Genomic DNA, 14,229 nt, shown 5'->3' on the forward strand with positions numbered 1-14,229 from the left:
CACACACACACACACACCACACGACGGGCCCGTCATCCGGGTGCCCGGCAGTCACTCTGCCCCCACCCCAAGCAGACGCCCTCCCTCAAGGGCCTCACCTCATCGTGTCGCTGAGTCCCTTCTGCACGGAGAAGACCTGCTGCTTGCTGACGGCACGGGAGGCCTGGAACAGCCGGCGCGCGACCCCGTCGGCGACCTTCCCCTCCAGTCCGAGCTGGCCCCCGTTTGCACAGGCTTTGGCTAACGACAGCTGTGGGACACACAGGCGTGTGAGCAGGAAGCCTCAGGCTGCCGGGGGAGAATTGTGGGTGCACAGCGGTGCTGACGCCTCAGCCCCCTGGAAACAGCGCACCTCAGGTTTTGACTGTTCTTTTCGAAATAAATGGCGTATCTCGTGATAACATGTCTTAAAGGGGACGAAACGTGCACCACAGAGTCAGCACAGCAAAGCAGCCAAAGCTGGTTGGAGGCTCAGGTGATCCGGCTTTCGTGTGTGTTTTTTTTAAGTTTATTTTGAGAGCGAGCGAGCACGTGCAGGCGCACTCAGGGGAAGGGCAGAGAGGATCCCAAGCAGGCTCCACACCGTTATCACAGAGCCCAGCGTAGGGCCCCATCTCATCAACTGTGAGATCGTGACCTGAGCCGAAATCAAGAGTTGGATGCTTAACCAACTGAGCCAGCCATGTGCCCTTCAGATGACCTGGCTTTAAAACCTGGATCTGTGTGACATCGCAGGCACACTGGGGAAAAACGCTCTGTGCCTCAGTTTCCCTTCTCATGAAGCTATGGTGACACCGCTGTGCACAGGCCCCGCTGGCACCCTCTAGGCCCCTGAGACTAACTAGCAACCGTTTCTAGACACTTTCCTTCCAGATGTTCCTACACATTTGTAACTGTGTCCACGCATTCCAGATCATAGCACACGTATGTTTTATCTCTTTGTTCACCTAACAATAATACGGCTCCTTGCGACATAAACGCCTGGAAGCACGTTTCCAGTGTCTTCCTGGCGCGTGTTCACTACTTCGTGGAACATCTCTGTGCAGCCATTGTCGCGCTTGCCCTGCCTGCACAGGGCGGCTGTGCCAAAGTCTCTTGCTTCTCCCGCCCAAGTATTCTCTGAAAGGGCTGCACTGATTTTCACACCAGCTAAGATAATGTTGTTCTAGTGCACCTCTGCCGGCAAAAACTGCTACCGTTAAAAATGCGTATTTTCAGAAGATAACAGCTATATACTCAACATGTACAGAAAAAAAGATACCTATACACCTATCATTCGTTAATGTGAGCAGCCACAATCTCGTTTGAATGTGTGGTCAAACACTCCTGGGTTCTGACCGTTTCTTTTCTTTTCTTTTTTTTTTTTTTGAGAGAGACAGAGAGAGAGAATCCCACGCAGGCTCCACCTCCACATCGTTAGCACAGAGCCCGACGCGGGGCTCAAATTCATGAACCATGAGATCATGACCTGAGCTGAAGTCAGATGCTTAACCGACTGAGCCCCCCAGGTGCCCCTGACCAGCTATTTCTATTTCCTCTTCTCTGGGAATGTATGGAGACCCTCTGAACGTTTACTGGAATACTACTATTCTTACTGATTAGTTTGAGCTTCTAAGAAAACCACATGGCTCATTGTCATGTTTACTATGAATTCGCTGACTGCCTCAGGTGTAGCCATTACACTGCTCTGTCACACGTCAGGCTGGGCCGTCTACCACTTTATCATATCTTCCCTTTCAAGGGCAGATGGCTCTCCAGCAGTTAGTTGGTGGGGTGACAACAATCTGAGTTTCTACCTGCTTGGCCAAGGGGGACTTCCTCTGATTTGTCTTCAACAACAATTCTTTACGGCTGCAACAGGAGGGCATCTGGGGGACACCAACTGCAAATCCCCCACGTGCTGGTTCTAACACTGATGTCTCGGTGACCAGGTCAAGCGACAAGAACAGGAGAACGTTCCACACACCCACCTGCTCCCAGAAGACTCCCCATCTGTGGCCACAGCACCCCCTCCAGGACAACTTTGGGGAGGGACAGGAATGTTACCAGCAGACGGAGTGTACCCGCACTTAAGAATGAAGAGGCCGGACGGCCGGCTTAGGGGCAGTGGGCTTGGAGGCGACGGGGTGCTGGGCAGAGATGAAGGAAACACTTCCAGGCTCTCCTCCCTGCACACCCCAGAGCTAAATTCCCATAAGGCCTGCGGCCGGCCCTGGGTCAGTCTTCCTGCCTACAAATGGGAGCCTGGGTGGTATCGGCCCCCCGGTCCCCACGGGAGGAGGCAGAAGAAGTTAGATAGGCGGGCTCCCGCCTCACCTGTGCTTCCCAGCAGCCTTTGGCAGCGTAGTCCCTGAGTTTCCGGAAGCTGTGGAGGCATCGTCCAGGATCGGACATCTGTCAACGGGAGAAAGTCACCATGTTTTTATACAGCTGTCTCTGGAAAACTCAGAACCAACCCACGGGGCTCTTACATGTTCCTCCCGACACCCCCAGGGGTCCACAGCTCGGTGTTCTTCCCAGCCCCTCATCCCCCAAGCGACCGTGGTCGTTGGGAGCAAATATGGGAGCAGCCTGCCGACCGCGGCTCCTGGTGCCCCGGGAGTTGCCCAAGGACCCCGTTCCAGCAGAACCTGCACCATCGGTACACCACCCTCCCCGTCCCGGGGGCCACTCACGTCCGTCCTCCTGTCACGTTCCCACAGGAGGTACGAGCTGGCCAGACAGCCCTGGCGAGCAGACTCTTCAAACAGGTCCCGGGCCTGCTGCTTCCGCTCTGCATCCTGGAGCAAACCCAAGCACGGTGCACTCTCTTCTCACCCCTTCTGCGGAGTCACCCTACTCGCCACCTCTCAGGAACCACCTCCGTGGCTCTTACTTAATAAAGCGAGTTAATTAAATGGGAGTAGAAGCGACCTCTCTACAGACGTGCGCTTGGACAATGACTGGGAGAGCGAGCTTCCGAGCTCCGCCTCCCAGGCCCTGTGTCCTCCCAGATGACATTTGCGTCTGGCTGGGCCCCAGAGCCCTAGCTCTGCTCTGGGCCACCGGCCGGTCAGCCCCGTACACTAGGCCTCCCAGATAGGGACGCTGGGGGCTTTCTCAGGGCTGCTCCCCGTCCTTGCTCACTCTCAGCGCCCCTCCCCGCTTTAACAGAAAGCCTCAAGTGCAGCGAGGCCAGTGGGAAGAGTGGGAGGGACTACCCACGGCGCACTCAGGCGCTCTGCCCGCTCCACTGTGCTGCTGGTTCAGGGTTCACACCCGCACGGCCTCTCCTGCTTTCCGCTCGCCTGCTGGTCCTCGCCGTGTGCGACCACAGAAGGATGAGCAGCACGGAAGCGCGGGCCCGTGCTCCATGGCTCCGTGTGCTCACCGGGGCCAGGGACACATCACACAGCACAGGGTCCAAGTGGACGGACCAATCGACTCACCTCGAAGAGACTCAGCACTCTCCCCAGGCAGTGCAGTATGGATGCTCTGTGAGTCTGAGACGACAGGAGGGAAAAGCGTGATCACCAGCAGAAAAGGAACTTCCAGCCAGCCACCCTTCCCGATCTACACGTTCCCGTGGCCCCTGCCTGGACCCCTAGCACACCGGGGACCACTCCCTGATTCCGGGCCTCCGGGAGCCTCGGTCCTGTATTTCTAGCCCAACTACCCATGTGACTCCCTGGGAGTACCAGCTCTGAGGTTTCCTGTCCCGCTGGCTCATCTGCAACCTGCCCCCATGCCCACACTCTCGATTTTCTGCACCTCCACTGTCCGGGGCGTCTGGCTTTACACCGTCCAGCGTCTCCACTCACCCTGTGCGGCTCGGACCGCCCGGCATGCGGGCTCCATGCGTGTTCCTCGCCGGGACTCACTCCCTGCAGCTGGCACTCTGCCCTGAGGCTCTCGTGAACCACAGCCTTGCAGCAGCTTCCAGACACCGACCACGGAGGGCGGATGAAGAGCCAGATGAAGGGCGTGCTGCCCGCATTCAGTTGCTCGGCGAGACTGAAGAAGCGAGAGGCCTTCAGGCCGTTCACTTCCGCACGGGCTTCGTCAGACACAGAAACTGCGGAGATGGACAAGGTGTTAACCCAGGGGTGTCTCTGGAGCACAGGTGCACAGCGTTCTCCATGGTCTTTTCTGGAAGTCTAAATGCTCACGCCAGGGGCGCCTGGGTGGCTCAGCCAGTTAAGCGTCTGATTTCAGCCCAGTTCGAGCCCCACATCAGGCTCTGTGCTGACAGCTCGGAGCCTGGAGCCTGCTTCAGATTCTGTGTCTCCCTCTCTCTCTGCCCCTCCCCTACTCCCTCCCCCCTTCTCTCTCTCAAAAATAAATAAACATTAAAAAGTAAAATAAAAGCTCACGCCAGCTGCTGGTGCATAAGGAGAGCGGAGCCTCACAAGACGGGGACCCCGCGCCTTTTCTTCTCTACGCTGTGGGTCACCTGCCCCGGCTGGGGTCCTCCCGGAAGCCTGGGTTCTGAAGGTCTGGGAAGATGCCCCCACAGAGGCGTCACATGCCCACCCACCCTCTCTCCTGCAGGCAGCAGTAGCCTGAACTTCAGCTAAAGGGTATGGTGTTTCTTTTAGGGGTAATGTTCCAAATTTGGATGCTGGTGATGGCTGCACAACTCTGCAAATACACCAAAACCCACCAGACTGGACTTGAGATGGCGGAAGTGTATGGTATGTGAGTTAGGTCTGGGAGTCACTGTGGGATAGGGGGGGTGGGGCAGGGGCACCTCTGGGACCTGGAGGAGGACTGCCCATTGTCTCTATCAGTCACGACCCCGTCAACCAGCCCAACAGGGGCTACCTCTCAGCAAGATGCCAGACGTTTTATAGACAGAAAAATAGCGGCTGCCGCCAAATGTTTACGCACTTTGGGAGCGGGGACTGGACAGACCGCAGGCTGGTTCTGTGTGCTAAGCAAAGAGGTAGGCACTGGGAGAGGCGAGGGCCACACAGGTTCTCCCACGGAGCACCTGCTCCATGGGGGTGAAGGAGATGGGCACCAGGCTGGCTCTGACCTGCTTGTACCTGCCTTCCACTGGAGCCTGGGCTAATGTGTCACTGATGCCTTGTAGCGTAAGGCACGCTTTGCTTGCTGCCCCAGAGTGTCACGGGGGACCTGCGGCCGAGCAGAGGAGCCAGCATCTACCCGCGGGCAGTGGGTTAATGGGACGGAGCGGGGGGCCGCTAGAGGGAGGCTGGCTTGCTGGAGTAGCCCCCATCCTGAGTCTCTGTTGACTGGGACTAAAGCATTTGTTCAAACAAGGTTTGTTAAAATAATTAAAGCGTACGGAATCAAAGTTGATCAGCGGGCCCCACAGCAGGGCACCCCTGGGCACAAGCTCCCAAGGGGAGACGGCGAGGCAGACTGCCAGACGTGGCAAGAGTGATGACGGAATGCTGACCCTGGGAAGGGCTCAAGCTTATCCTAAAACATCCACGCTGGGGCGCCTGGGTGGCTCGGCTGGCTACGTGACTGACTTGGGTTCAGGTCATGATCTCGAAGTTCGTGACTTTGAGCCCCGCATCGGGCTCTGTGCTGACGGTGCGGAGTCAGCTTGCGATTCTCTCTCTCTCTGCTCCTCCCCCATGCTCTCTCTCTCTCAAAATCAATAAATAAACTTAAAAAATGAGTGAAATACCCATGCCAAGTGGGGCAAGGTCAGCCCCGGCCCCGCGAGGACTTACGGCCTTCGTTGTAGAGGTAGGCTATCCCCAGCTTCACAGCGGCTTCAAAATTTCCCTTTTCGGCAGCCCTAGACCATTGAAAACATAAAATGTCACCTGATTTCATTCCTTACGGCTTATGTGCCACCACGTCACTTGAAGGTAGAACACCTGATTTTTAACTGAGAACTTTTTAGGTAATACAGTTGAATGTCAATTATCCACGTCAGGCTGTGACACGGATGGACCTTAAAAACATGCTAAGCAGAAGTCGTCAGCCACAGAAGGCCACATGTTGCACAACTCTGCTTACGCGAACTGTCTGCAACAGACAAATCCATACACAAGAAGGCATATTAGGGGTTGCCAGGGGCAGGAGAATGCAGGGAGAACGGAGTCACCGCTAACGTCCACCCCTATTCATTTTGACTTTGTTTGGGGGTAACGAGAACGTTCTGAAGTTAGTGGTGATGGCTGCACAACTCTGAATGTATGAAAAGCCACCGTGTGGCACACGTAAATGGATGAACCATACAGTATGTGGCTTTTGTCTCCGGCGGCCTGACCGGAACCACTGGCATGCCTGAGTGGCAGGTGTGGTCACTGGCACGCCGGGGCCCACAGGCCAAGGGGCTCATGCCTGCTCTGCCCTCCCTCTGGGGCCCAACTCCAGCAGGACGATGGCATCAGCCAGGGAGCAAAATGCAATACGAGTTAAATCACACAGTTTGGATTTGAAGAAAAAAGAAAAGAGCATTAGGTGAAATTGCCACATGCAGGTGACCTGTAGCTGAGTCACGCAGACTGGTCCCAGCCCAAGTGAGACCCTTCAGAAGCACGACAGGAACTAATGAGTCAGGCTGTGCTGGTGGCACAGATGGCCAATGACTGTGCTGTGCGTGACTAGGTGGGTGACGCTGACAGTCCTCAGTCACTCCCTGGGTGGGAGGGGGGCGGTGAGGCGCCGGCAAAGGCGACAACAAGAAGGAAACCCTTCCCACGTCAGGCCCCGGGACACAGGCTGGCACGCCAGGGCGGCCCAAAGACAGGGGAAAACTGAGCTGTTCTCAGGGTGCAAAGATACCTTTCAAAGAGCTTCAGGTTCTTTGGAGAAGGCCACAGCTCCTGGAAGCTGGCACACGCCCACACACTGGCGTGGCTGTCCACCAGGTTCTTCAGGTGAGAATGCACCTGCAAACAGGGGGAGCGAGCGGGGTGGGGGGCTGATCAGGGGTCCTCCCGGAGGCCCGGCTCCTGGAGCTCTTGAGGACAGGACACAGACAGATGGGGTGTTCCTCCCCACCCCGGCGGTAAAGGTCCCCCCTTCGAGTAGAAGAAACAAGTTTCTCTGTGGCTGTAAAGGAGCAATGGGGGACACAGTGGGACTAGAAGGGGGAATGAGTACAAACACTGAGAAAGAGGGGGTGATACCCCTGTAAGGGTGTCTGCAAGGGTCAGGGAAACTGATGCTAACAGGAGAAAGAGAAATGGACATTTGCTCTGTGCTTCTCTGCCTGTCCTCTGCCTCGGGCCTGGCTCATGGGAACATGGCCGGAGCCTAGAAGTCACCAGAGGCTCTAGGAAAAGACTGATAAGTCACCTGAGTGGCTGAGTGTCCAAATCTTTTTATCGGCTCAGGTAGTGATCCCAGGGTTGTGAGCTTGAGCCCTGCATACGCTCTGCGCTGAGCGTGGAGCCTGCTTGGGATTCTCTTTCTCCCTCTCTCTCTCTGCCCCTCCCCCAGGTACAGACACACACTCTCTCTCCCCTCTTTCAGAATAAACAGGTATTAAAAAAAAAAAAAAATTAAAACGTAATACCACCCTGGACAGAGGCAGGAAGCGGGCCGGCTGGGAGCTCTGAACACAGGTGAGCATTTCAAGCATTAAAGTTCCCACTGCCATTGAAAACTCAGCACCCGTGGATATTACGACCACAATGGAGGTGGCTTTGGAAGCGCGAAAAACAGGTACCTGTTGGGAGTTCTCCCACAGATTTGCTGTATGGCCTTGCTTCAGTCGCTCAGGATGAGGCTGCACCAACATCCGTCAACTAACTCGCAGGGACCCTTTCAGGGCTCCATGTGACGGGAGATTTGTCCTCGCGAATATATTTGTGCTCTTTTTAATACTATCTTATTTCTTGAGGGGTGAGAATTTCACTGCCACAAATCTCACTGTTAAAATAAACATTGCAGCAAACACAACCGAAACTTGCTGCGCTATGTTTCCACTTTGCTGCTTGCCTGCAGTGGGGACCACAGCGTCTGTTAACAACATCACCCTTGTGGCCTCTGCCCTTCTTTGTAGCCAAATTTTGTCCCAACATTTAAGAACAGGGAGCCTTGATGGCATAACCAGCAGGTTAGTGACACCAGCAAGCTGCGACTGGCGCTATTTTCATCCTGCAACTTACAGCTCGGACGGCGAGGATGTCCCCGACAGAGAGCCATTTCAGGATATGAAAGAGCACATCTTCAGGGAGGCTCAGGATGGTTAGGTTTCGGGGTCTCCTCCTTATTCTCCGCTTTGTAGGGTAACAGAAACACTTGGCACACCTGCAGTGGATGACTGAAGAAAAACGGCACAATGGTCCGGGTGATGGGCTGGAAAGGAGCGGGCTGACAGTCACTGTCCCCCCCTCCCCCCAAAAAGAACCAGCCACATGCCTACTCCCCAACATTAAGGGAATAATGGTAGCTGAGTTCCGTCAGACGTCACCATTCATTCCAAAATTCAATAAACACGTATGGTGAATAGCAGATAATCATGGAACTTGGCCAGCGGGAAGAGAGGCAGCAAGGCTGAGGAGGTTCTCCCGCATCTCACGCTCAGGGAAGCCGCTCGGACCCCTGCCCACGTCTGCTTCTATTTGCACACAGGGCTACACGGAAGAAGTCCCTCACCGGCAGGCACCTGGCCTCCTACCCGCTGCCCCCCTGCAAGACCCCCTCCGCAGGCCTTCCTACCCTGCCCGGCCCTGCCCCTGGGTCACCTACCAGCAATTAACGGGCTGCGACGGCCCCACGCACCCGCGGGGTGAGCGGCGCCCACCGAGCACCTGGATGTGACCACCACACCTTCCTGACCCCGGGACTCTAGGTCGCACGCGGACTCGCTTAGCGGCCACGGTAACAGCTAGCGAAGGGGCGGCCGCGCTCACCGCCCCCCGACAGGTGCGGAGCCCCGCGCGGGGCGTTCACTCCAAGCCCACCCGCCCCCGCGGCGGCGCCGGGCATTTAAACCGCGCGCCGGGCGGGCGCCATCGGGAAGCCTCGCGCGCCGGGCCGAAGGGCTGGAGCCGCTCCGCTCCGTGTCAGCCCGCCGACCCCCCCGCCCCCGCCGCCCGCGCCCCACACTCACCGCCGCCGCTCCCCATCACCGCCGCTGTAGCCGCCGCCGCCGCTCGCGCCCCCGGCCGCCGTCAGCCCCACGCGCCCCGCGCAGGCGCAAACCCGCCCCGCCGCCCGCCTGAGTTTTCAAATGCGCCCGGTCCTCCCATTGGCCGGCGGGGCGGGGGGGCGCGCGCCGCTGGACCGCCAGGCCCTGCCTCCTGCCCCGCCCCCCGCCCGCTTCGAGCGATCGCAATTGGCCATGCCGGGACGCGAATTCGAACGCCGTCCGTGGATTGGTGGAGCCCGCGCGGCCGCCCCGCCTCCCCGGCCGGAGCGCGAGTCCCAAGAGAGAGCGGCGCCCGCTTGGCGGGCGGGGGCGTCGCTGCGTCGAGCGTGGTCCCGGGCTGCTCGGGTCGCGCGGGCGCCGGCGAGCGTCGTCCGCGGCGCGCGGTGGGCTGTCCGGGAAGGCTCGTGGGGACCCGCCGCGCCTCCGACCTCGCCCCACGGCCGCGCTCCCCGCCGCCCGCCCTCCCGCGCGTCAGGCTAGGAGACGGCTGGCTCGGCGCCTAGCCGCCGCGGACGCGACCGGGAAGCAGCACTTTCAGGGACTCGGCTGGCGCGTTCGAGCCCTTCTTCCAGCGAATCGTGACTCACCCGTCCCTCGCACCGGACACCGTCCCTGTCTGTCCCCGGCCGGTCCTCACTGCCCCCCGGGAGCCCTTTCCGAAGTAGCATCGCCCACCCGCTGGCTTGACTGGCTGCGGCGCGTTGTGTTCTTTCGGGGCGCCGGGCAGGAGCCCCCCACATCCGACGACAAATAAAGCCTCCGGGGAGAAGCGCTGGGTGGAATAGCAGCTCTCCTCAAGTCAGCCGCCACCTCCCCTCTGTCCTCGACCCTTTCCGCCCTGAACCACCCAGCCGGGCACACACACACAGGGGCCATGGTGCCAGTCTGCAGCAGGAGACAGAGAAGGAAACGGTCACACGGGGTATGAGAGTCCTTTAAGCTTGGCGCGGCTCCCCAAATGTCCCAAGTTCCGCACAAAAGCGTGAGGAGTCGGTGGTGGCCCCTTCAGATTTCTCATCCTTACTCACCTCTTTGGTTACTGTTTTCTGCCTTGTTATTGTGTTGTCCTGTTCCCCTGCACTGTGACTTTGTTGCTGGTCCCCCTCCAGGGCCAGAGGTGTGCCCTTCCAGCCTAGACACCTTGAGGGGATGATGAGCCATTCTCACTCCGCCCAGTCCCCTGGGGAGCCCCAAACCGTGTCCCTCAGCTGTCTCCTCTCCTTGTTCTTTATGTCTTTATCATTTTATTCACCAGGAGGTAAAGTTTTCTCATTTAAAAAAAAAAAAAAATTTTTTTTAACGTTTATTTTACTTTTTTGAGACAGAGAGCATGAATGGGGAAGGAGGGTCAGAGAGAAGGAGACAGAGAATGGGTAACAGACTCCAGGCTCTGTCAACACAGAGCCCAATGAGCGGCTCGAACTCACGGACCGCGAGATCATGACCTGAACCGAAGCCGGCCGCTTAACCAACTGAGCCACCCAAGCGCCCCAAAAGTTCTCTTATTTTTCAGCAAACTGTGGGCCCTCGCCCCCATTCTACGCCTTGGCAGGAAGAGCCCTGGAGGCCCGGCAGAGCAACGAGCCACTTGCAGAGGATGAGAAGGGCCCATTTCCCACTGGACATCCACTTGGGAGGGTGAGACAACTCACTGGAAAAGTCAGGGGCTCAGGGAAGTTCCTGGCTGGAATAAGATGGCAGTTGAAGACGTGGGGGTGAACGAGAAAAAAAATTCAAGGGTGGCCGGGTGCAGAGGCGGGAGTGAGCCACAGTGAAGTAGGCCGAGAGCCTGAGGGGGTCCCACCATTCAGTGAGAAACGAAGAGGAACCTCCAGAGGAGAACCAAACACGGCGGCCGTGGGGGAGGGAGAGCTGGGAGGGGCTTTCATGGGGGGGGGGGCAGGGAATACCATGAAACGTCACATAGCAGTGACATGGAGAAAGGATGGAGAAATCAGTGGGTGTGGCAGCCAGGGATGTGCCGGTGCTGTAATTTGGGGTGAGTGGTGATGGGAGGTGGGAAGTGTGGCAAGTGTGGTCGGGGACCGCACCACTTTCCCCACTTTTCCCCTCGGCCTGGCTGAGAAAGCAGGGAGGGAACTACTTGCAAAGGAGGAGCTGAGGGGGCTTTCCAGAAGGGACAGGTGTGACCGTGCTGGAGAGAGAGAGGCTACAAGATGGGCGTGTCTCAGAGCAGAGTCCTGGTGACAAAGGGCGGAGCCACATGTGTCCGTGCTCTTGGCTGGAGGGCGTAGTGGCCTGGAGCACACAGGCCTTAGCTTTGTGGTTCTCACACGCGAGATGCATCAGCACTCGTGAACACGGGCTGCTTACAACACGGCTTGCTGGGGCTCACCCCACAGATTTCCGGTTTGCCAGGTCCGGGGTGGGGCTCAAGGATCTGAATTTCTAACAAGTTTCTGAACGATTTAGAAGCTGCTGCTTAGGAGCCCTCCCCTTTGAGAACCTCTCCCTGAACTGAATCTTGGCCTACTACAGGTTGACTCTGGAAAGTTGACCCTAAGTTCCAGGTTACTCATCCGAGTAACACTTCATGGGCTGATGGCAGGATCACATGCGGGCTTACCCCTAATATTTGTAGGGACCGGGACGGAGTACAGATGGAGCTGCACAAACCCAAGTATCGAAATAAAGGAAAATTGTTAGGTTGGCAAACTCCTCAACCTGTTCTCTTCTCTTACCTGCAGAAGGTGCAGTGTCATGACAACCGTGGTCACCCCCAGGCCACTGAGCCTTGAGAAGACATGGCAGGGGGTCACCTGAGGCTGCTTCCACAAGCCAGGTCTCAGTGAGGCCTCGGGCCACTCAGGCGGGACTCAAGGGGATCTTTTCCCACGGCAACGCACCCGGGCCGTCCACCAGGCCTCCAAGGTGAGAGGCCCCAACCTGGTCTAGAGCCACCCCCAACCCTCGGCCCCGCACTGAGCTCACTGGGTGTACAAGCTATCTTTGTACCCCTTGCAGCCCATGGCAGGCTGCACACTCTTTATTACAGCAAGACAGGTTCTGAGGGAAGTGGGGAGAGAGGCTGGGAGGGAGGCTGGGAGGGGGGTGGAGCTGGCTTTGCTTGCTCTGGTTTCTTTCCCTCTTGGGTAGGGGGCATAGGGCAGGTGAAGCTCAGGAAAATATCCTCCAGGGAGACTTGGTTGACAGAATAGTCATCCAGCATGAATTTCCTCTTGGCTTGCTCCAGAATGTCAAACACCTGTGGGAAGGAGGGAGGCCGCCGTGGCTGATGGGCACAAGGGAGGGGAGGAGGCAACAGAGGGTGGAAAGAGGGAGTATCTCTAGGGGTGGGATAAGGCCCCCAAAAGGCCCATCGCTTTTTCAGCTACCCCCAGAGCACCTCCCCGGAAGTGAGTCCTAGGGAGTCCAGCTGCCTCAGATCTCAGGGAAGGGTCCCTGGCTGGGGACAGTGCCAGAAGGCAGAGGCCCTGATTGGATCTCTGGCTTGCTGTGGCCCGGGGCACGTGGCATCCCCTCTCGGGCCCTGCTCCCCTCTCTGTGAAGGGAGGGGCAGGAGGAGCTGATCTCTGAGGTCTCTTCTAGCTCCCACATCCTATGTTCTATGAAACACACGTGAATGTTGCCCTGGAGACGGAGAGAACCTGCAGCAGCTTTGAATGCAACTTACATGCAAGAGGGAGAACAGGTCACCCCAGGAAGCCTGTGACGTCCGAGGTTTGCTCCCTCTGATGCCCAGGTATGTGCTCACCTTGGCCCAGCTGAGGTCCTCCCCGGGCAGGTGGTAATGGACCAACCCTTGGTGCTCATCCTCCAGGACGCTGCCTGCACGAAGGAGACGCCGTGTCCCCGTGAGGGCCGGGCTGTGGGGGCCAGGGGAGAGCCTCCCGGGACCCTGGAATCACGGCCCTCCTCCCGGGGGTCGCGGGCCCGGGACTCGTCAGGGAGGAGGCACGGAGACACACCTGGGAAGGTCAGGTTCACAAACGCCTTGAACTCCTCCAGGGCCTCCTGCCGCCCTTCGCTCCGGACCTTGGCCCGCAGGGAGTAGCCGCTGCCAAACTTGCTCTTGAGGTGCTGTGGGCTGCCCAGGCACTTGAACTGGCCCTGCACCATGATGGCCAGCCGGGTGCACAAGGCCTCACATTCTTCCATGCTGGGGAGAGGGGCAGAGGTCTGACACGGGGCCGGGGCGCCGATGCCTGCCTCCCACGTCAAAGGCTCACGCGGGCGGGCCGGTGTTGTCGGCCAGATCGAGCTGTTCCCGATTCCCGTGTTTGGAGGGTGGGCCACACGGTTAAGCCCGGGGACTTTCCTCATCGACTCTGAATCAGCTTCTGGCAGGTCTTCTGTCCACCTAGCCCCTCCCAGCCAGCTCTTGTCCTAGCTCTTCCATCGACCTCTAGAGACCCCGGCTCTACCTGTGGGTGGTGAGAACAATGGCCTTGCCAGACTTGCGGGCTTGTGCCACTGTGCCCCAGAGCAGGCGCCGGGCCACGGGGTCCATGCCAGTGGATGGCTCGTCCAGCAAGATGACTGAAGGCTCTCCAATTAGGGCGACGCCAGTGCTCAACTTTCGTTTGTTGCCACCACTGGGGGCAAAGTGGGGAAAGGTTGGGGTGAAAGGCAAACATCGGTCAGGGGTAGCCCAACACTCCCCATGCGTGGGCGCGCACACACACACACACACACACACACACGCATACACGCATACGCATGCGGGCACACGCACATGCGTGCATTTTCCTTTCAGTTCAGAAAGTACTCCCCAGCCTCTAATGGAGCGTTAGTAGTGTGGTCCCCTAGTCCCCCACCCTCCCGTGAGGTTCATTGTGACTTGGCTGTCCATTCAGTGTATAAGCCATTGCCCTGGGCACAGGGACACGTGGACACATGGTGAGCACATGCTTGATGAGTCTTCTTTGAGGGTCTCTGCAGTGTTCGGGGAGTAAGGGCAGAGGCCCATTTTAGTAATTTTTTTTAAGTGAACACATAGCATTTACAGTGCACAAGGGGCTGTTTTAAACTTTGCAAATGTTGACTCATTTAATCTACCAAAAATACAAGGAAGTACAAAAAACTGCTTGAAATCAACACCAGAGAGGGAAGAGCCAAAGATGACAGTCACCTGACCCCTGGGCAAGTCTGATTTCACAGCCCCTGGCGGGGGGGGGGGG

General features: G+C 57.9%; 2 protein-coding genes across 3 annotated transcripts in view; both read right to left on the reverse strand.

Moving 5' to 3' along the window:
- CCNF (cyclin F) overlaps positions 1-9,073 on the reverse strand; it is a 19,767-nt gene extending 10,694 nt beyond the window's left edge. Inside the window, exons 1-9 of one of the 2 annotated variants that reach the window (XM_040459362.1) lie at positions 9,029-9,073; positions 8,082-8,236; positions 6,751-6,857; positions 5,688-5,755; positions 3,801-4,054; positions 3,429-3,482; positions 2,676-2,780; positions 2,317-2,394; positions 99-250 (exon numbers count right to left, since the gene is read on the reverse strand). In XM_040459362.1, the coding sequence (XP_040315296.1) occupies positions 99-250; positions 2,317-2,394; positions 2,676-2,780; positions 3,429-3,482; positions 3,801-4,054; positions 5,688-5,755; positions 6,751-6,857; positions 8,082-8,236; positions 9,029-9,044 (989 nt within the window). In that variant the 5' untranslated portion in view covers positions 9,045-9,073. Of the gene's footprint in view, positions 1-98; positions 251-2,316; positions 2,395-2,675; positions 2,781-3,428; positions 3,483-3,800; positions 4,055-5,687; positions 5,756-6,750; positions 6,858-8,081; positions 8,399-9,028 lie in introns of those variants that run through there. The other variant, XM_040459361.1, reaches the window with a different exon arrangement.
- Positions 9,074-11,975: 2,902 nt separating this feature from the next.
- The window catches only part of LOC121019331 (ATP-binding cassette sub-family A member 17-like), a 76,861-nt gene continuing 74,607 nt past the window's right edge, over positions 11,976-14,229 (reverse strand). The window contains exons 27-30 of the mRNA XM_040458683.1: positions 13,474-13,644; positions 13,018-13,208; positions 12,804-12,877; positions 11,976-12,293 (exon numbers count right to left, since the gene is read on the reverse strand). Coding sequence (XP_040314617.1) covers positions 12,078-12,293; positions 12,804-12,877; positions 13,018-13,208; positions 13,474-13,644 — 652 coding nt within the window. The 3' untranslated portion in view covers positions 11,976-12,077. The remainder of the gene's footprint in view (positions 12,294-12,803; positions 12,878-13,017; positions 13,209-13,473; positions 13,645-14,229) is intronic.

Source organism: Herpailurus yagouaroundi, unplaced genomic scaffold, assembly GCF_014898765.1.
Source record: "Herpailurus yagouaroundi ecotype Mexico unplaced genomic scaffold, PumYag 222, whole genome shotgun sequence".
Taxonomy (NCBI): domain Eukaryota; kingdom Metazoa; phylum Chordata; class Mammalia; order Carnivora; family Felidae; genus Herpailurus; species Herpailurus yagouaroundi.